This window comes from Typopeltis vanoorti, chromosome 18, assembly GCF_054136105.1.
Source record: "Typopeltis vanoorti isolate ZY-2024b chromosome 18, IOZ_Tvanoo_1.0, whole genome shotgun sequence".
Classification (NCBI taxonomy): domain Eukaryota; kingdom Metazoa; phylum Arthropoda; class Arachnida; order Uropygi; family Thelyphonidae; genus Typopeltis; species Typopeltis vanoorti.
In genome coordinates this window covers 5367298-5390882 of record NC_143566.1, presented here as the reverse complement: position 1 = coordinate 5390882, position 23585 = coordinate 5367298, and the positions used below count along the sequence as shown (strand labels likewise).

General features: G+C 36.9%; 1 protein-coding gene across 2 annotated transcripts in view; it reads left to right on the top strand.

Moving 5' to 3' along the window:
• The window catches only part of LOC150096468 (uncharacterized), a 470709-nt gene that overhangs the window by 424457 nt on the left and 22667 nt on the right, over positions 1 to 23585 (top strand). For both annotated transcript variants that reach the window (XM_090407965.1, XM_090407964.1), the window contains exon 11: positions 11959 to 12053. In XM_090407965.1, the coding sequence (XP_090264091.1) occupies positions 11959 to 12053 (95 nt within the window). The remainder of the gene's footprint in view (positions 1 to 11958; positions 12054 to 23585) is intronic.

Genomic DNA, 23585 nt, shown 5'->3' with positions numbered 1-23585 from the left:
AATAAAAGATATGATTTAACAGCATCTCACCTGTTTTTGTCTTAGTATCTCCAATTCTTTGTACTTCTCTAGTGCTGCCTATCTGGATTCCTTTTCATCAATACTCCTTATGTTCATGGTGCCATCCTTAGTTCTTCTGATCTGGAATTCCAGTAGCTGATTGTTTGCCCTGGTTCAGTGATGAAACAGTGGGAGCTTGTTTAACTGGGTAACACCATAGTCAGCATGAAATTACATCATGTTTAACCAGAATACTATTTTGTTGGCTGTCTCAAATTGCCAGCCCTCCTTGTTTGTTCAGTATTCAGTGGGTTTGTGTGGTGCAGCCAATAGGCTGCACCACACGAACTTGAGGATTGGACATAGTCAGAAGCCCAAGTCAGTTTTTCACATTTCTTAAGGAATGTGAAAGAAAGTCTCCTTCCAGTTATCTATCTTTGATTCTTAAGCAATTAATTTTTTTTTTTTATTGGAGCAAATAGTTATAATTTTTGTGCTGATGTTTTTATTATGTCATATATTTGTGCAGGATGATGATGTTGTTGTGAATTAATGTTCAGATATCATTTAGTGTGTGGAGATTTTCTGTAGTAGTGTATGGCATAATAAAATGCAAATGTAGGACTTGGCAAAGACATTTGTTAGAAATGCTGTATGATAAGTTGGTATTTATGCTGAGAAAGTTTGCGATGTTTGGTTCTTTGAATGATACTTAAATTTATGTGGGAATGCAGGGAATTATTTTCCTAGAAAATGGAGTTAACCAGTGGTCTTCCTCACGATTGTGCTCTAACATCCTTGTGTAATTTAATTCCGTATTGATATTTCAAGTAAACTGACAGGGAATATTCAGTTTTTTTTGTGATGAGTCATGCTGATGATAGGTCTCTTCAGGAAGATTTAAACTTAAATCATGTTGCAAGTAAAACAAAAGCTACACAGCTCATTCTATATGATAATGAGTACACTGGCAAGTAGAGATAAGTAGTTATGCCACTGCATAATATGCATTGGTCATACCACACATGTGGAATATATATATTACCAGTATGTATTATGAATGAGTTTAAGGCTTGTGATATGTTGCTCACCGAGTGATACCTCCTATGATAAGTCATTTTTGACTCCAGGAAGAGTTCTTTTAACAATAATTTAGTATACTGTAAAGAGTCTAGTCTTGATAACTGAGTTCTGCAGGAAGCACTGTCATTATTTTAAGGATGCCATACTGTCTGAGCCAGATGATGCCATGACTGTATTTTTCCAGTGTGTGTTCGCCCTCTCTGAAATGGAAAATGATAGTGAACTATTTGAAAGATACATGACTTTTATGTTTAGGAATGTCAGACAGGTATTTTTTTTCTATAGCAAAGCATATTTTTGGATGCTAGCAGTTTAAATGTAATATAAATGTATCTAGATGCAGATTTATTTTGCCTGTTATTATCTTAGTGTTTATGGTATACTTGATTGTAGCGTTTTATGTTCTGAAGAAGTGATTTTTTTTTTCTGTTCTGAATGCCAGCAATAAATCCAATAAAATCAAGTTAATAAATTATATTTGTTCTTCTGTGATGTTATGAATCAATACCATAAAAAAAGTAAATATGAATAATGTTTAATATATTAAAGTTGTTTCATTTTGGGTGAAGAGATTTCTTATCCTGGAGTGATGAGTTTAATAGTAATCCTTTAGTTTTGATGTGTGGATGAATGGATTTGTACAGCAAGGATGGTTTGCATCTGAATGGAATTGGTGTTCAGAGTCTGGAAAAAGGTGTTTTTTGAATTAAGGGGAAGTAGATGTCCAAAATTAGGTAAAGTAGAGCTTTTAGAGGGGGAAGCTTTTGAGCAGGTACACAGATGACAGTGGAACAGATGAGTGTAACATGGTAGCAAACCAAAAGATGGTTTGTTACCCATGGTAGCAAACCAGAATGGGATAGCTGGTATAAAGCATCAGGACTGCAGTGAACCTAATGGGCATTTGTACTTTATGTACACTAATGCCAGGAGCATTTGGAGCAAAGGGGGGAGGGGTTTGGGGCATTGGTTAGTTCACCCTGGTCAAAGGTTATTGGCATTGGTGAGACATGGCTGATATAGTTAGTGGGATAGAATGTAAGGGATCTAGTGGGTTCAGGGAGGATAGAGGGAAAAGAATGAGGGGGGGAGTGTTATTGATTATAGCCGATGAACTACAACCAAAGAGAGTAGACGGTCAACCACAGGCCAGTGAACATAGCACATTTGAGGCAATCTGGTGTGAGATGTGGCCAACAGAACAAAATATACAGTTGGATACTTCTATAGACCATGGGGTGTAAAGAATAATGGGGATAGTGTGCATCACCAAAAAAAGCTCAATGAGTGGAGGATAGGTAATTATTATAAGGGACTTCAACTGTGGGAACATAGGCGGGGAGATACATGGTAGGAAGGAAATGGAATTTATGCGGTTACTAGTAATTGCATCAGAGAATTTGTCTACAACCAATATGACAATACTGACACCAATTGGTGGGAGTGATCATATGGTTTTGACCTGGGAGGTGGCTAAATGTATGAAATTTTCAGAGCATCTATATCTGGAATTACAAGGCTGGTAAGTATGGTAAGCTTAATAGTTTGCTTGGATCAGTGCCAAGGCATGTGAAGCTACAAAGGCTGAATGTTGATAGTTCATGGGAAATGGCAAAGGAGTGTTCAAGGGAAGTAATAGCAGCCTGCATACCTACTAGGGTGGTCTGAAAAGTTCTCGGCCTAACAATAAAAAAATGAATTTATAATTTCAAAATTATTTTTATTTTTCAACATAATTTCCCTTAAGACTAATATGTTTATTCCAGCGATGCTCAGGCACCATTATCCTGTCCCTGTAATGGTTCTCAGTAAGATCTTCAAAATACCCCTCAACAGCTGCAATCACCTCTCGATTCGAAGAAAAATGCTGACCAGCAAGGAAGAGTTTTAGTTTTGGGAAGAGATAGAAGTCAGAGGGAGCTAAATCTGGGGAATGGGTAGATGTTCGTTGTGCAGATCCCTTAATTTTCCAATTGCCAAAACACTTTTGTGGGATGGTGCATTGTCCTGATGAAAGATGATTTTTTTCTTCTGCAAACCGGGTCTTTTCTCACGAATTTTTTCATATAGTTTGGTTAAAAGATCAGAATAATATTCCCCAGTTATTGTTTTACTCTTTTCAAAATAATTAATTAACAAAATGCCTTTAGCATCCCAAAACACCAATGCCATGACCTTTCCTGTTGGAGCCAACTTTGTTTTCTTTAGTGCTGAACCAACTGGCTTCTGTCTACTGTTTTGTCTGCTGTTTGGATTCTGGTGGGTAATGGTGAATCCAAGTCTCATCCGTAGTAATACATCAATGCACAAAATCAGTTTTATCCTTGCTGAAATGCTCCAAACACTGTTCAGAGATTTTCATGCGAGTGCATTTTTGATCTGCTGTGAGCAAGCACGGCACCCATCTTGTGCAAAGCTTTTTCATATGCAATTCTTCATGCAAAATATATCCTACACATTCTTTTTGAAATGCCTATAGTCTCAGCAATTTCACAAACTTTGACTCACCGGTCATCCAATACCATATCATGCACTTGATCAATGATTTCTGATGTTGTTACACTTTTTGGATGCCCTTCATGTGGATCATCTTCAAGGCTGGTATGGCCACGTTTAAACTTGGCCGCCCATTTCTTAATTGTCGAAAACAAAGGAGAAGAGTGCAAATAAACTTTTATGAACTTCGAATGAATTTCTCTGGGCATTATACCTTCTTTTACAAAGAATTTTATAACCACACGATACTCAATTTTATCTATTTCAAGGGATACAGACAACACTTTTGCTTCAGACAGCTGTATAAAACAAACTACTTGATAGAATAACTTGCAATTTCACATGGATGCTTATGACAGATATTCCAACTTAGATTTTTTTTTTCCAAGTCATTTCTTGCCGATAGTGTTGCCATCTATGGTCGAGGCCAATAACTTTTTAGACCACCCTCATAGATCAGGAGAATAAATCAAGTGGGAGTTAAATGGATGAATAGCATCATTAAGCTGGAGCTACAAAAAAGAAAAAAAAAAAAAAACACAAAAGAAACTTAGGAAGGAATTAAATCTAGTCACTGAAAGAAACTAAGGTTAAGAGGGTGGTGCATTATGTCTGTAAATTGCACGTATTCTTTTAGAACTGCTTTTTAATTCATCTGTAATTGGCTCATTCAAGAATGTTTTTACTGGTTTGGTTAGCCTCCTTAGCTCAGTTGGTTTCGACAATGCCCTTTAGTTGAAAAGATCTGAGTTCAAATCCCATCATTTCTTTTCAGCTAGCTCAGGTTTTTCCTCCTGAAAAACAAGAAAATGGCTAGAAGAATACATGCCACATACAGACATAATGCACTATCCTCATAACCTTGTTTCTTTGGTGTAAATAAATAAAAAAAAAAAAGAAAGAAAAATAAACTGGATTGTCTGGGTCTTTCTCCTATCTAAAGGATTATGCAATATTGCAGCATATACTGCTCTTGTTACAGTGGTTTCAGTTTAAAAAAAAAAAGGTGAGGATGGGCCAAATCACAGTACCTAAAGTTAAGGCATTGCAACATGTGGATTTTCACTTCCCCAAGTCTGATAGCTGTGTTGGTAATACACTCCCTTTTGTAACTTCTGTTTAGACTGAATTTTTAAGCCCTAAGCTGCATTCTTCATTGTGCAAAAATCATGTACTCTAGGCTAGAATATACAGTTAACAACAGGACTTGGATTTGTGTGGCTCAGTTTCATGTCATTCTGTGCTACTTCATCCATTCATGCTGTGATTGTCTGGTTACTTGTTTCTTTCTCATTCAAAGCATACCCTGGAGATTCTATCCATATTCCTGTCTTAATTCTTTTTGTAAAATAAAGAAACTTGAATTCAGAGAGCCAAAGTCAACACTTTCTGCTCTGCTTCTATACGGTGACAGGCATTATTTTGATATGCATGTATAATGAGGTAAGTATGATCAGCTTCTCTGTGAGCAAAACTATTATTTGGTGATGCTGTGAGTGAAATTTCTTTTCAGCTTTAGTTTTCAGAGCATACCACTTTATTATTGGTAATAATTTTGTTTAACATTTTATCCATCAGTGACCATGTTTTATTGATCCTATTCATAACTTTGATGCCAAGTACTTTACACTTCTCATTTCATTATTGTTTAACAGTGCACTTAGTGATAGCTTTCACAGGAACTAGGCACCTGTGATCATGTATTGACATACTATAATATTTATGAAATATAATATGTAAACTACGTAAGGGCAGGAGGATAACTTTGTCTGTGTTAAACTTTTTGAAAGCACTTTCAAATAACATATACCCATCTCATGTTCTAATTTAACTGCCTAAGATCCTTATTCATGAAAAGATTTCTCTCCTCAGAATAGCATTAATTGCAGATTTTTTTCTTGCATAAACATATTGACATACATTGCTGCCTTGTTTATTGATCTAATATAAAAATGAAATTATTCCAGCAAATAAATCTTTCGTGCCATGTGTGTGGGGAAAGGTCCCAGAGGTCTCCTTAAGAAAAGTCCAGATGCTGTTTAACAGAGAACACTCAGACTAATTAACAACGCTTCTCTTCTTGATTAGTACCGTTTCTTGCATAATCAATTAGACATTGCTGTATGTCTTTTTTACTGTTTCTCTGTACAGTGTTTATGTGGGCTTATGTTTACAATTCTGCCATTGTCTTCAAAAGTTGAACATTTGATCTACAAATCTACATTTGATCTGCTTTCACCATCAGGAAGTTGGCAGTCGTTTGAAGAAGCACCATGTTTGGGTTTTAGCTTATCTGATCCTTAACCCACTCGTGGTATTATTATTATTATTATTAGACACCTCCAGGGAGTGTCATCGAGGATATGCTATAGGTACCTTTTTTTGCAGGTAGTTTTATGTATATATAGAGTGATCCAAATTAAAGTATCCCTATTTCTAAGGCCTTGTGGAGTACCATCCAATCATCGAAATGCTGTGAAACTTTGCAGGAATACATTTCAAGTCATGCAGAAGCAATATATGATGAGGAGGAGGATGGGGGCATCCAAAATTCACCACCAGGGGCAATGCAAACTCCAAATGTATAGAATTTGATTATCATGCAACTCAGCGGGTTCCAGTTCCAGGAGGGTTTAAAAAGATGGACATGGGATTTTTCCAGTTTGGTTATTAATACTGTTCACAGTGATGGCACCAACCTTCCCCCAACATGCTTTGCTCATGAAACGATAATACCTGAAGAATTTATGTATTTATTTTTTATGTTGGGCCCATACACAGGAGGTTGATTGGTCAACCTATAGTACATTAATACCGTATATGGGTGGTGGGTTGGGTAAGGAGGAATTTGTTTACATTTAATTTGAATGACTTTAAATTGTATTCGTTGGGAAACACAGCAGGTGCAAGACTGTTCCACAGTGCAGCAGTTGCAGGGATGAAGGAAGAGGAAAAGAAATTTGTTCTGTTTGTTTCTAGGTGTACTGTGAAGGGATGTTGTGCAGCAGCTGCACGTGTTCCAATGAGCTTAGTACCGAGTGGGGGAATTATTGATGTTATTTCGGATGAGCATTTCCCATAGAAATATTTGTAGACTATACTTACTGCGGAGACCAAACGTCTGTGTGAAAGTGGGGGGGGAGAGAGTTGGTAAGGGATGGATCATTGATAAGTCTAATTGCCCTCCTCTGTATTGAGTCAAGCATTTTGAGAGAGCTTTTAGGGGCCCGACCCCATATGTGGAAGCAGTATTCAATAGTTTGGGCAGATTTGTGACTTGTATAATGTTAGTAGATGTTCATGGGTGAAGTAACGTCTTGAGCGGAAGAGAAATCCTAGTTTTTTTGAGGCTGAGGATGCGATGTTTGAGATATGTTTGTGCCAGGAAAGGTTTGATGTGAGGGTGATTCCGAGGAGCGAGATCTCAGGCTGTCTGGAAATTTGGATATTGTCGAAAAGGATACTGGGAAAAAGTTGTTCTTTTTTATGGGAAATAGTACAGAACTGGGTTTTGTTGGCGTTGAAATTTATGAGGTTATCCGAACCCCATTGTAGGATGGCTTGGAGATCAGAGTTGAGGGTGGTGTTGGTTGATGTTCTGTAGGGTAAGGCTTATCAAATGCAAGCGAGGAGTGTAGTGTGCTGTCATCTGCAAAACTGTGTATTCGGTTGGAGGTCAGTTGCAGTAGGTCGTTGATGAACAGCAGGAACAAGGTTGATGAGAGCACAGAACCCTGTGGGACCCCAGCATTAATCGAGTGGTGCAAGGATAGCGAGCCATCCACCATCACACACATTGTGTGTCCAGATAGAAAACTGGCATTCCACCTACAGAAGTCCTGGGTCAGACCGAATGATGGTAGTTTGCCTAGTTGGCCTTTGTATCAGACCTGGTCAAAGGCTTTGGACTAGTAGGCCTTTGTGTCAGACCTGGTCAAAGGCTTTGGAGATATCTAGTGCAACCACTTGAGATTCACCAAACCTCTCCATAGCATTTGTCCAGAGATGGGTGATGTATGTGAGTAGATCTCCTGTTGATCGGCAGTGGCGGTCATTTATTAATCCATACTGGTGGTCATTTATTTGGTGAGTGTCTTCAAGATAGTATAGGAGGTGGGAATTGATGATTTTTTCCATTACCTTTGACAGGACTGAGGTAAGCGAGATAAGGCGGTAATTGGATGGCAGTGACTTGTCACCCTTCTTGGGAATGGGCTGAATATAGGCCAATTTCTAGTTTGTGGGATAGATTCCAGTGGAGTAAGATAGGGGTCAGTTCTGTAGCACAATTTTTCAGAACAATTGGGGGAATGCCATCGGGGCCAGGAGACTTTTTTGTGTCTAACTGGGACAGTATTTTTGTGATTTCATCCTGGCAAAAGGATATAGGGGGCATTGTATGTTGGGTGTCTGGAATGGTTGGGGGACATTTACCATCGTCAGTTATGCATGCATTTGAAGCAAAGTATGAGGCCAGAAGATTGGCTCTTTCTGTGGGTAATGAGGCAGTAGAGCCATCAGGGTGTGATAGGAGTGGGAATAGTGTTGGACAGAAGTTGCTGCCAATTGCTTTGGCATGAGACCAAAAGGCTTGGCTGCCGTTTGGACAGGCTGCTAGTTTCTTGCTTTTTGTTCTTTCGAACTCTGTTTTGGAAGCGGTGATTGTTTTTTTTTTGCATCTATTACTGGCTTCGGTGTAAGCTTTGAGGGAGGATGAAGTTCTTGATTTCAGCCAGTTGTGGTTTGTCTGGTGTTTCATCTCTACAGCCTTGGCACGTCTTTTGGAGAACCAGGGTTTCGTTAGGGAATGGCAGTTCAGAGTGTTGTGTGGAACGTACATATTCATGCCGGTGAGGATTACTTTGGTAATAAGCTCGGTTCATATGTTTTGGTTGGAAGGCCAGAAGCAATAGTCCAACCATAGGAATGCGGCATAGAAGTTGCAGAGGCTGTCCCACTTGGCACTGTTATAGTGCCAAACTACTCTTGTATGGGAGTGTCTGTGTAAACATTGTTGCATGGGGGAGGAGATGAGCACTAGGTTGTGGTCAGAATTGCCCAGGGGCTCACTACTTTCACTGTGTATTTGGAGGAGTCATTGGTGAGGAAGAGATCTAGGATGTTTGTGGAGTGGTTTGGGTTATCTGGTATTCTGGTTGGCATCTGGACAAGTTGTGTAGGGTCGCAATGCTGTTGCTATACTCTACAGAATTCATCACCTGGATAAATGTGGATGAGGTCCATTATCTCCATGTGATTTGCATTGAATGATTAATTGTTTTGAAGAAATGGGATTAGTGGGAGTTAGACCCGGTAGAGGTCACAAACCAGTCACTTCACAACAAGTGAATGAAGTTGATACTCACAATGGCAGTAACAACTGCCATTATGGAGCAGGCCATGAATAACAGTGTTGGTACTTTACACAATTACCTGGCAAATTCTTCTTATTCAAAATAAACCCTGACACAGGAGTTATGCCCACAGGACTTTGAAAGTCAATTGACATTCTCTTTAGCATTCCTTGTTTGAGTGGAGTTTGATGCTGCAATGCTGTGGATGATTTTTGTGGGGAGACAAGGCTCACTTTCACCTGAACAGAGCTGTGAATACCCACAGTTATCATGTAATGGGCTATGCAAAACATACATGAAATCCAACAAATTTCTTTGTATTCTCCAAAAGTTGCTGTCTGGTGCAGGTTTACAGCTTTGTTTATCAATGGACCATTCTTCTTTGAAGACATTTACCAGTCAGGTCTCTTGTGACCTTTTCATTTCCTGTAATTTATTCTATATAGGTGAAACAGGATACACAATTCTTATCCAAAAAAAAAAAAGGGAACATAAACATCTCAATTAGCCAGCCAATTCACCTGATCTGAATGTTATTGAAAAAATCTGGGAAGTGTTAGAAATAGCCGTAGAGTAGAAACATCAACATCCTACAAATTTGGCAGAAATAAGGGATCATTTAAGCATGGAGTAGAATAAACTTGATATGCATGTGATAATGAATCATATTGACAGCATACCAAAAAAAAAAAGAAAAAAAAAATCAAAGCAGTAATTAAAGCAGGTGGTGATATAACTCCATATTAAGGAATAAAGTTTCATTCCATAATTTTTATTCATCATTCATCATGCTGCATCTACCTTCTGGATTGGGTTTCCTACATCAGTATTTCTATGCATCTGAAATTATTCAAGAAGAAAATAAGTATATTCTTATATAAGTACCTACCAACTTATGCCTGATAATTCCCATTCTTTCAATGTTCTGGACCATTCCTTAACGAGATCTTTCCTCATATACATGTAGATGTGAGTTCTCCTCTTGCAACTCTGACCTTGTCCGTATTTCCTTTTCTACATATTGACCTTCTCCGAGCCATTCTCTGCCTGTATCTGAAAGAATTACAATGGTGCCAGTTGGGATGATTTTGGGATTTGCATGCCTCTTTCCATGGTCTGATTATTTTCCTGATTCAAACTCGAGCACCTGTTCCAGCAGTTGATATAATCCTCGCTAGAATTGCAGCCTTCAATACCCTACTCCACACAAAACCTTTGATTACTATCTGGATCGTCAAGTATGTTAATATAGTCCAAAAATAAGCATACTTTAAATTGCTCACATGAAAGATCCTAGCTTCATACTCAGCCTACACTTACAGCCTGCAACGTCTGTTACAAAATATTTTGGATTTTTTATTTATTATTTTAAATGCCAAATGAATAAAATTTTTATTCAAAGAGCAGTCAACCCTTCTAGTCCTTTTCTCCTTCTATTGTGTAAAAAACTTGTGTGGAATTATCACCCATCCTGTATCACTTATACAAGCTGTTATATTCCACGTATCCATCTAAAAGCATTAAAGGAAACCTCTCTTGGAAAATGGAGATAAGTAAGCCATAAAAATATTGTCCTTATCTCATTCCTACTGAAAGTAATGGAGCAGGTCATTAACAGCCAGTGTCTTCACTACCTGGAATCCCCCTCCCTCAAGTTTAACAGCAATCACCAATATAGATTTCATAATTTGTTCCATGGCAGACCTAACTAATCTTTTCCACTTTTGGACATAAGGTATGAAAATGTTTGGAGAAGCTCATGTGGTTGCTCTTGAATCTAGCATAGAGGACTTCTTACCTACTAACTGTTTTATGGTCTCCCTCCTGCGTTTTGTGATTAGGTCACCACCTTCCTTTCATCCACCACTGCATGCCATGGTAGATAGTTGCTTCTCATGAAATTTATTTTTCAATGCTAGGATACTCCAGAGCTCTGGGGCATCCTCACATTTCTTTCACTCACACTCTTCTTTCTGTACATTAGTGACCTCTCTCTGACCTCATATCTTATCTATATTTTTCACTCTAGACAGTATGCTCTGTTTTTCTTAATTTGAGAAATCATGTAATACTCAAATTATTCATGTTCCTAGATCTTATATCCAGTGTTTTTTAAAGATCGATCTTCTTAGTATTTTTGTGTGAGGTAATGATAATCTAGTGTATATAAGTGTTATCAACATGTTGTCTAGATGAAAGATCTTACTTCACTCTCACTGCTTCATGTTTGATGATATTATGCGATTCCAGTCAACATCAGTTTTCTTCTTGTGGATTGGCTTTCGCATCTAGCTTATCCTACCACAGATACATCCATAGCCTCTTCAGAAAGTTGATAACCTCTTTCATTTAAAACTTTACTTCATGTCTGCCACTCACATATCCATCTGACCAACTGAAAGATAGTATTTTGAAAATATTCTGTATTAACTGAAATGTGAGTTTAGAATAATGTACCCATATCTCAGTTGGTGCACCAAAAGCCTCCCTAAGAATGCTTAGTGCTATATAAAAGAGGAAATCTGTGTAATAGATGATCCTTCTCAGAAACTCGCTCAATTTGCTATCTTAGATGCTCTGTTCCTGCACTGTCTTTTTTATAAGGAGTATATTTCATTGGCAGTACTCTAATGAACTGGCCACCACTATTCCAATCCTTTCATCTAATCTTTCAAGAGCATAAGCTATAATTTTAAATTTTTTGTGTTTTACATAAGTTTTTAATTGAATTAGTTACATTCTTATACTGTATTTATTTATTTTTAAACTATAAAATGTTTTTAGAAATGGGTGTTATTAATTTCTTTATGTCTGGATTGTATCTTGATGGAAAACAACGGCAGAAATATGATTCTGCATTCATATTATTGCATATGTTATTTAAAACAGTATGCTAGACTATTTCGTAATAATATACTAGGAATTATTTAGTTAATTTTGGATAGCAAAATATAAAGAAATAGTGTATGATCTATATTGTGCATGCATTCAAGGAGTAATTTTCTTACCCTTGACTTTTACGAAGGTGATGATGATGATGATCAAGCAGATGATGAACAGTTAATGGCAGGACAAGGAGGACATGGTAAAGCTTTTCAAGATACAGATTTTGATGATCAGGTATATGTTGTGTCTGTGTAAATAACTGATATGAAAAAATATCTATGCATGAACAACTGTTAGTTTCATTTCTGTTAGGAAAAATTTACACCCTCTGTCCAAAAAGAAACCAAATGTTTCAAAAACAGAAGAAACTAGTGGCGTCACGATTGTATCTTTTTGTTGCCGAAAGCTGCAACCTTCATTAGTGTTGCCAACTGTTTATGACATTTATTTCATTAGAAGCCAAGTTATAGTGCCAAGAATGACAATGTGTTTGTCATTCTTGGCACTAACAAACAGTCGGAAAATGAGTTTCAAACAGAGAGCTGCGATTGGCTTTTGTGTTAATTTGTTAAAACTTTTACCGAAATGCATCAAATGCTTCAAAAAGCACAAGGTGATGAATGCTTATCCCATACTCAAGAGTACAAATGGTTTAAGCAATTTCAAAGTGGTCGTGAGACACTTGAGGACAACGAAAAGCTAGGCCATCCAAAAATTGGACTGAGTGAAGTTAACATCCAAAAAGTGTGTGTGATTTCATCAAACAAAACTCGAAATTGTCCATGAGATTGATTGAAGATGAATTGGAGATTCCAAAATCAACTGTGCACAACATTTTGACCGAGAGTTTAGGCCTTTGTAAATTGAATTCGCGATTTGTTCCCCACGAGTTGACCGATGACCAAAAAATGTATTGAATTAAACACTGCAAGGACATCATTAAAACCGCTCTTAAGGACTCAAACTTCCTTGAAACAGTCGTTACTGTTGACGAAACGTGCTGTTTTGAGTATGAGTCTGAAACAAAGCGCCAGAGTGCTGAGTGGAGACTACCAGAAGAGGGACATCCGAAAAAAGTCGCTTGGAGAAGTCAAACATAATGACAGTGATGATTTGTTTCTATGGTCCAAGGGCATTATTCACAAAGAATTTGTTCCGCCTGGCCAAATGGTCAATGCTGAGTTTTATCTCGAAGTTTTGAAGTGATTGATAGTGAGAATTCATCGCGTACGACATGAATATTGTGATGCAGGCAGCTGGTCACTTTTGCATGATGATGCACCATCTCGTTGTTCAAACATTGTTAGACAGTTTTTGAGCAAAAACCAAGTTTGTGTGTTGGATCACTCGCCGTATTCACCTGATTTAGCACCCTGTGATTTCTTTCTCTTCCCCCGACTACATTTGCCGATGAAAGGAAATGACACCATTGAAAACATTCAAGCAGCAGTAGCTATAACCCTCAACAGTATCCCAAAAACCAATATAATAAACTCATTTAACGAATTAATTGACCATGCCAAGCACTGTATTGAAGCTGAGGGAGAATATATTGATTGAAATAAATGATTTGAATAATTATAATTGGCCTGTTTTATTTTCTATCAAAAGTTCGGTTTCTTTTTTGGACAGTGTGTGTAGATAATTTATTCGTATTTTATTTAACTTTCTTTTCTCTTTGAGAATTTTATTACTGTCTGCAAAAATGGAATTCTGATGGGAACCTAATCAGCAGAATGGAATTATAGAATGGAATTAAATCTGTTTTCGTTGTTGTGCATTATCTTTTCTCATATAGCATGAAATGGCAAGCCAAAGTGTGTGTGTGTGTGTACATTTTGAGCAGAATATACGAACATACCAATAAAACTGTATTGTTGCCATTAAAAAAGTCCTGAGAATTGTTATTGTGAAACAGACATACATTTTGCAGCCACTCTAATTTAAGGACTTCTTTCAAAATAACAGTAAAGGTTTATTAATCCTTAATGAAGATTTTCAAACAGAAAGTTGAATGACAGTTGTTTCTGATGTGTTCATATGTTGCACATCGAGCTACATATTAAAAATTGCATTATACATCTGGTACTCCCCAACTTATATAAACTTTTGCAAATTTAGTAGGCAAGGTATACAAACCAGCATGTGAAGGACATTACAGTTGGCATGGTTAAGTGCTTTTGTATGATCTCCATATTGAGGAGGATGCAGAACCTGTAGCACACTGCTGCAATGTGAAGGCAAGGGTTTGTTATAACATTCTGTATTTCTGTTATTCTACATTGTCTTTGTTTGTTTGTTCTTTACTTCAAATTTTGAAATGTTGCAAATGGTTGTCTGCCTTAACTATTGACTGCTGCCATTTATTTATTTCTGCTGGATCCTATGTTCTCACACTCTACAGTACCAAATTTATTTGTTTTATGACTGCACCAGTTAGACTATGTATTGAGTGCGAGATTATAAGATATTAAACTAAAGACAAAGCAGATATTGTTAGCATTCCTCGCTTATGTTAATCTTTACCTTTAATTAGTCATGGCTCAATTATTCATCACATTCTATTTTATGCAGATTCGAAATTTTCAGGATAGTGCATTGATAGAATCAGTCCAATATGTTGTTTACAAAACGTTTAATTAAATCGAAAAGGAATATTTACAATTTGATTCACATTAACATATATATACAATTGCATTACAATTCTTTGGTTATTTTCAATTCTTCCTAAGCTTAATTCAATATCAATTTACATTATCTTACTGTACCCATAAACCGACACACTTGATGCACATTCTTGTTCGGAATTATCACATACATAAGTATTTACAATTCTCATTCAGCACTACCTTCTACATGAATCTTTTGTTCACATGAAGGTGCTCCTTTTACTGGCTTATCCTTCATTTCCCACAAAATTTCCTCTTTTTCTGGGTTATTGATTATTCTAGGCCCTTTAGGACCCTTGTGACCTGCGATGCTCCTCTTTCAACTACCGACAATGGACCACGTGTCGGCAGACCCAGGTAAGAGAAGGTGTCTCAGGTAAAACCCTAAGACAACGTCCTTCTTGACGTCTCGTCTCGCCTTATATAGGTCTGGACTTCCATTGTACGCATCTCTCGATACTTCCATATATGGTCTTGGATGTCATGCGCATCCTTTGAAATTGCCATATATGGCAATTCTTAGAATTCTTCACTATTCTTAGAATTAGACTTATGAATTAGACATGAGTTAACAGCGTTACATGATGATGATGTCATGCACCACATTATTTTAACAAAGGTTAATGGTTAATTTATTACAAATATAAGATTATTACAGACAAAATTTGACATTTATTTAAGTGAAATCTCCTTAGAAAAATATGTAAAAGTGAACATGATAAGTTTTATATCATGAGAGATTTTACAGGTTAAATAGCAAGCAGGAAAATAAAGGAAAATCATTGCTATGTGCAGGGATTGAAAATTGCATTCATTTGCTCATGCATGACAAGGGAGAATTATAAGTTAAAAGTGGGGGTTAATTGTTAGTTTTATTTACATCATGCCAATTTTATACATGTTTTATGCTGTAAATATATTTTTTTTTGTCGGCAGGGTGTACTTAAGGATTTAAGTAATGTAGAGAACCTACTAGAGCTTCTGATCTAATGTCAAACCCTCTTCTTCTTGTGGTGCACCCCATTAATGAGTCCACCTAGATGTTCTATGGCAGGGGTCGGCAACCCCCTGTCATAGATAGGGGTTGCATAGGCTGCATGTGGCCCAAACATGCATTTTCGGTGACCTATAAAAAGTTGACCACACTTACATGGCATGTGACCTGTATTTTGAATTATTTAAATAATACATTTTATAATATGAATAACAAATTAAAAATAATTTTATACCTATACTTTGTGATATCCTTGTATTTCAAATGCAACTTGGTGTGAGTCATCATGAGTGAGGATAACAAAGCCGACTTCATCTGTTGAAATGTTGGTGCACTTTTGCACTTGCGTTCCCTGGTCCATCTTTTAATATAATTCAATAACATAAATTATTAATATAATTAACGGCTATTTTAGCCTGTTTTTGTTTAGGAGTGTCCCTTATATTTAATACATTGGCTAACATAACTCAAAAGGGGTATATATATATTTTAGGGCATTACAGGCGAGTGTAGAAGGCAATTATGGCAGAATAAAAAATGTGGAAAAATTATGTACATACCTTGATTTTGGTTTAAAGATGCCTTCTAAATCCAACTCTTGTTGAAAGGGGGGGGGGGGGAAGGAACATGGGGATGTACTTGGGACACGGGAAATAAGTTTGGGAACCCGGGTTACTATTAATAATATATATATAAATATATATATATATTATTTTGTTGTGGGGAGAGGGGGGGGGAAGAAGGGGAAGGGTATCCTTATGTGGAAACTGGGGCAAGGGTTTACGGGGTGTGGACCGTTTCGGTCATCGTCTGACCATCGTCGGAACTTTGTGGGAATGACTGTAGGGCTATGTCAAGGCTGCAAGATGTATCTGCCAAATTTGGGCATTTGTTGTCGCTAAATCGCCGGAGGCGTGGCTTAATTTGTAAGTTTTGGAACGTCCAACATATGGAGATTAGGTAGGGGCGGTGGACGTTGATAGAATTACCATCGCATTTTATGGTAATAGTTTCGGATATTCTAAGCATCGTTTCGTTTTCTTATTTGTCAATGATTATGGCTTTGTCAATTTGGGGAATGTGTTTTAGTTCAAGGGCGTGAGCTGCAATTTCAGTCTTCCCTGTATTCTGTGGTTTGTTTTTCTTTTTGATGTTGCGATGTGTTTTCGTGTTCAGATATTCTGGAATGGGAATATTGCAATCCCTGAAGTGCTCTTGTAGTCTAGTCCATAACGACCTAATTGTAGAGCCCGTGTAGGTGACGTCACAGTCTTTTTGACAAGGAAATTTGTAGACTACATTGTGGTGTTCGAATAATTCTTTATGAGTGAGAGATTTAGTAGGTTTTAGGAGAGTTCCTAATTTATGGTTTGTGGTGAATACTAGCTTATAGTCCGTGTTTTTGAAAATGTATTTGTAAGCCTTGTATGTGTTTTGGATGTATGGCAATTTGATGACCATACGTGTCGGGAAGTCTGCTTTTGTTGTATTATTGTTAAGACGGCATTTTGCCGTAAAGTTCGCGTAATTTATTAGATGCGTGGGGTAGTTGCGATTTTGGAAAACCTGTGTTAAATACTTGAGTTCAGTGTTAAGAAAATTGCTGTTGGTGGAGAATTTGTAAGCATTGATAAATTGTGATAGGATGACTGATTTTTTAACGGAATATGGGTGGTATGAATTGAAATGGAGGCAGTTTCCGACATGTGTGGGCTTGTGAAATATCTTCGTGGCAATTCTGTTATGGCTTCTGATTAATGTAAGATTTAAGAAATTGATGGATTTGTTCTGTTCTGTTTCCATGGTGAATTGTAGTCTGTTGCTAAAATCGTTGAGGGATGTTTGTAAGGCGGAGATGTGTGAGGGTTTGCCAATGCATAGAATATCGTCTACGTATCAGCCATAGAAGGTGATGCCGGGGGGGGGGGGGGAGTAGAAGTGATTCAATGTGCACCAGGAATAACTCCGCTAATTGTCCACTGATGTTTTGGCCCATTGGGAGACCGAAAATTTGAACATACAAGGAGTTGTTGAATTTAAAGAAGTTGGCGGATATTGTGAGTTTAATCAAACTAATGATGTCATTTGGTGTTAATTTTGTGCGTGTGTGTAGGGTCTCAGAGAGTAGTGTGTGTACGATATATCTAAAGTTTTGGGAACATCCACGTTGGTGTATAATGAAGTTGCATCTAGTGAGGAGAGGTCAGACGTCATTAGGAGAATGAACATAATTGCCTTCTACACTCGCCCGTAATGCCCTAAAATATATATATACCCCTTTTGAGTTATGTTAGCCAATGTATTAAATATAAGGGACACTCCTAAACAAAAACAGGCTAAAATAGCCGTTAATTATATTAATAGTGTTTTAGAGGAGTAGCATGGGAATTTCCCAGAAATTATACTTAATCAATTATTATTTTCAGAGGATATGTGTTTGTTAAAAATAATTTCAAAAATGGCTTCAAGAAAACATAAAATTACAGATGAAAGAAGAAGGTTTAATGATGAATGGAACAGCAAGCACTTCTTTATTGAAAATGAGGGCAAGCCCCTTTGTCTTATTTGTCATGAAAGTGTTGCTGTTATGAAAGAATATATCAGACGTCATTAGGAGAATGAACATGAAAGCCAATACAAGGATTTGAACTATGAACTTAAAAAAAAAAAAATCAAATTAATAAATTACAAGCTTCTTTGACTGCTCAGCAAAACATATTTAAGAAGCAAAATATTCATAATGAATCAGTTGTTCATGCTATGCTTGCGGCCCAATTATTAAAAATAAAAGATGAATGTGACCCGTGAGTCTGAAAAGGTTGTCAACTCCTGCTCTATGAACTAGGAAGAGGGGGCTGGAAAGTTCTGATAAACATCTAAAGCAAAAATTAATTAATTTTATGTCTTCTTATATATCCTAAAAGAAAATATATTTTTTTAAAAAACATTTTTTATATGAAAAAAAATTTTTGTTCTAGGTGTTTATCAGAACTTTCCAGATTCCCTCCTAGAATGAGCTGGCAATTTGTGAAAATACAAAATGATGATACAACATGATAGAACATCATGCTGGCTGGGGTGTCGCCTGGTTAAACAAGACCTCGTTGTTCTAATCAGGGAACCAGAGTGAACAGCAAAAAGTCAGCTACTGCAACAAATTCCATCTCAGCATCAGCAAAGTTCAAGATTTGCACAGTCAATGTAAGAAGCTTCAATACAACTAGCAGAAGAATTTGATAAGTACAAGATTGAAATAGAAGTTATTATTAATACCAAGAAGACAAAACAGGTGCAATCTTTCTAAGCAACAGATATAAGATGGTATATTTAAGTAACAAACAGGGAAAAGAAGGGGGGGTAGATATAGTATTCAACACTAAATATGAGGATAAGCTTCTTGAATGGCAGGCAGTACCAAATAGAGTAATTTATGCAGAAGTCAGAATGGGGATCTGGACAGTAAGACATCTATGCATATGATCCCATGGAAGGTTCTACCTAAGAAAGAAGTGGAGGAATTTATAAAGGCATTAGAAAGGGCAGCTCACACAACAGAAATGTAAAATGGTTGGTCCTTATTAAAGATCTAAACAGCAGAGTAGGAAATGATTACCAGACATATAGAAATGTTTTGGGAAAATTTGAAGAAAAGAGCAGAGTTAATAATAATGGTAAGTACCTTCTTAATTTCTGTTCACAATAGGGTAATAATTAACCCCAAGTTGCAACACAAAATGTGCACAAATTCACATGGAGAGAAGAAGCAAAAAATAAGAACATTTCATTGATTAGGTTATTGTTGATAGTGATGTTTTTCCACTGTTTCAACACACGCGTATCCAGATGATTTGAAATTGGAAGTGATAACTGTTTGGTTTTGAGCATCTCTCAGTTTTCAAAAAAAAAAAAAAAATGAAAGAGCTTGAAAATAAGAACAAAACCTTGGAGATTATGTCAAACCCTGAAGAAAACATTGATTAGTTGTCAGAGAAGCATGTGGTGAAGTTGTCTGCAAGGATAGAAGAATCAGAATTCCACAGTGGACTTGGAAGTTTATAGAGTCATTCAAAGAAAAGAACAGAGCATATTAAAACTGCCTGGCAAGTATGTCAGCTTGAGCTCTTACAGAATTCACAGAAGAATGTAACAAAGTGAAGCACTGTATAAAACTAGCTTATCAAAAGTCATGCTAAGACTGGTAATAACATAGTAAATAAATAAATATAGAGAAGGTGGCAAAATATTCTGAAAAAGCTTAGAAATGAAGAAAAGATTATTGTATAAGGAATCAGAGATGATAAATTCTTTCCTTTAATGTTGCGTGGCAATCAGCATTCATCATCATCATCAAATTCCTGCCATGTACCCACAAGGGGGTACAGGATATGATAGTGCTACATGAAAAAATTATATCATTACTAACTTCCTATCTACAATTTTCCTCCAAATCAGTCTGTTACTTGTAAAGATTCCAACATTATCAGATCTTATATTTCTATCGTCTAAGGCACTTTGTACAGTATCAATCCACCTATATCTTGGTGTTCCTCTGGGTCATTTTGCTCGCAACGACCTGGCAGAGAACACTTGTTTTGCTAATCTTTCCTCGCCCATTCTGTGTAGGTGACCATACCACCTGAGATTAGCTCTGCTAACGCATTCCTGGATGCAGATAATGTCAAGTTCTTTCCTAATATCCTCGTTTTTAATATGATATTTCCATTGATGCCATCTGTTCATGCCTATAATCTTTCTCAGGACTCTCATATCTGCAGTCTCTAGTCTTTGGTCAAGTGTTTTACTTCTGACCAAGCTCTCAAATCCATAAGTTAAAACTGGTTTGAACACTGTCTTGTATACAGCTAATTTAGTGTTCCGACTAATTTCTCTCTTATTCCATATGAATTTATTCAATTGACTTCCCACCTTACCAGCTTTGCTGATTCTGTTGTCTATTTCTGTATTTAATTTACCATCTTCAGTAATAATCATGCCTAAGTAGCTGAAATGTTTTACTTGTTCCACAGGTTCTCCATTTACAACGCAGTTGACATTTTCAATGATTCTGCCTATTTTCATTGTCTTTGTCTTTTTATTGCTGACCTTCATACCATATCTATTACAACAGCTATTCAATTTAGTCAGAGAATCTTGCAGACTTGTAGCAGATTTATTTAGAAGTATAACATCATCCACATAAAGCAAAGAGCTGACGTTAACATCTCCAATTTTGATATCATGTTTAATACCACTCTCCTTCATAATGTGATCCATATAGATAATGAATAACAGAGGGGACAATGTACATCCTTGTCTCACACCAGATTTAACATCAAACCATCTTCCTGTACTTCCTTCAATTCTAACTGCTGACTTACAACTCAAATAAAGATTAAGTATTGCTTGATATAATGCCCCAACACCACATAACTGCAGCGTATTGAATACCTTCTCTCTTGGCACCTTATCATATGCCTTTTCCAAATCGACAAAACTTAAATACAGATCTTTGTTATATTCCCATGCTTTCTCGACTATTTGTCATAAAGTGAAGATCTGATTCTGACAGCCTCTGTTTGGCCTGAATCCAGCTTGTTCTTCACCAAGCTTTTCTTCCACAATTCTTCTCGACCGTTTCTCAAGTATACTTGCATAGATTTTGCCAGGAACACTCAGTAGGGAAATACCTCTGTAATTCTCACATTCAGTTTTATTTCCCTTTTTATATATGGGTACTATGAGAGCTCTACTCCAATCATCGGGAATTCGTCCCTCTGTCCAGGCTTTCTGAACTATGCAGTGCAGCCACTGTAAGACTCTTATACCACCATACTTCAGCATTTCTGGTTGAATATCATCTACTCCAGCTGCCTTTCCACATTTCAAGACTTTGATGGCTTTTTCTACTTCAAGTATGGATATGTATTCCTGACTGCATGCCTGCTCAGTGTTTTTTACCACTGTGCTGTCATCACTGCTTCTTTCATTTAGCAGTTTTTCAAAGTAATTACTCCATACTTCAAGGATATATTTTTCTCTAGTTTTCATTTCGCCTTTATCATCTCTAACTCCTTTTACAGCACTCTTTCCTCCATTCCTAAGCTTCTTCAACAACCTCCAGAATATTTTGCCACCTTCTTGATATTTATTTTCTATATTCTCACCAAAGTCCTCCCATGACTTTTGTTTAGCTAATTTTACACATTGTTTAGCATTCTTGCATTTGTCTCTATATTCTCTAAGAGCACAAGCTGACTTATTTGACAGGAACTTTTGATATGCTTTCTTCTCTTCCTGCACTGCCTCTATAACTTCCTGTGTTCACCAGGGAGTTCTGATATTTTTATCCTTGCAGACAATCTCACCACATGCCTCTCTGGCAGAATCAATCAATGTTTTCTTCAGAGTTTGCCACTGAATCTGCAAGGTTTGGTTCCTGTTCTCAAACTCTTTCATTTTTTCTTCAATATTCTTTGTGTATTTTAGTCTACAGTTCACATCTGAGAGCTGCTCAACTTTTATTCGCTTTAAAACTTTCTTATATGTTATTCTTTTCAATATGAAATTCAATTTTATCATGCTCAAGACTAAATAGTGATTACTTCCAATTTCAAATCCTCTGTACACTCTGGTGTCCTGCACGAGGGAGAAAACATCACTATCAACAATAACATAGTCAATGAGACTTTTCTTATTCCTTGCTTCTTCTTCTCTCCATGTGAATTTGTGCACATTTTTATGTTGGAACATGGTTTTAGTAATAACCAGTCCATGTCCTGAGCAGAAATCCAACAGGTATTTGCCATTATTATTGGCTTTGCTCTTTTCTCCAAATTTTCCCAAAATATTTTTGTATGTCTGACAATCATTTCCTACTCTACTATTTAGATCCCCAACAAGGACCAACTTTTCCTTTTTCATTGTGTCAGTTGCTTTTTCTAAAGCCTCAAAAAATTCCTCCACTTCTGCCTTAGTTGAACCTTCTGTGGGACCATAGGCAGAAATAAGTCTCATTGTCCAGTTCCCCATTCCCATATTTGCCCACATTACTCTACTTGAGACTGATTGCCATTCAAGAAGATTAGCCTCGTATTTTGTGTTGAATACTATGGCTACTCCTTCTTTTCCTTGATTGTCATTACCTGAATATAACATTTTGTATTTATTGCTCAGAAAGATCTCGCCAGTTTTTGTCTTTTTGTTTCAGTCACCCCTATTATGTCGATCTGGTACTTATCTAATTCCTCAGCTAGCTTCATTTCTTTGCCATTCAGGCTTCTTACATTGATAGTACCGATCTTTAACTCTGGTGATGTTGAGTTGGGGTTTGTTTTCAGATTTGTTCCAGTAGCTGACTTTTCGCTGTTCGCCCTGGTTCCCTGGCGAAAACAACGGTAGCTTGTTTAACCGGCGACGCCCCAGCCGGCATGAAATTTTCTCATGTTGTACCATTATTTTTTATTTTGGTTTAACCAATAAGAATACAATATGTTCGGCTAAATCCCAAATTGCCAGCCCATCCTCGTTCGTTCAGTATCAAAGTAGATACCCAACAGGGTGCACCATGAGAAGGTGAGGATTGGACATTAGATCAGAAGCCCTGGTCGGTTCTCCGCATTCCTTTAAAGGCTATGTGGAGGTCTCCTCTCAGTTATACAGCTTTGACCTTTAAGCACCCCCAATCAGCATTCATTTCTATAAAATTATGGCAACTACAACTGTGTTAAGAATAATCACTTGAATTTCCTGATGTTTACCTTCATATTAAGGTCATCATCATCTGGGATATACACACGCTCACAATATAGAGAGAAAGAGACAAGCTAAATTTCATGTCAAACAGTATGCCAAAGGAACAATAATTTGATCAACCATTATTCTGCTGGCCTGGCTTCTAGTGAAAAAAAAAAACTACATCAAAGCTATATCCTATTTATAACATCTTCAGAGACCAAATTCTTATTAATCCTTTTAATACATCAATAGTGGTGGCCTTATCAAAAATTTAACATCAGTGTTAAGGCTAACATCCTGGATTAATATTCCTAATTATAATTTTAAATGAATTCTTAAAAGATAAAGGTTATATGGGTAGAATATGAA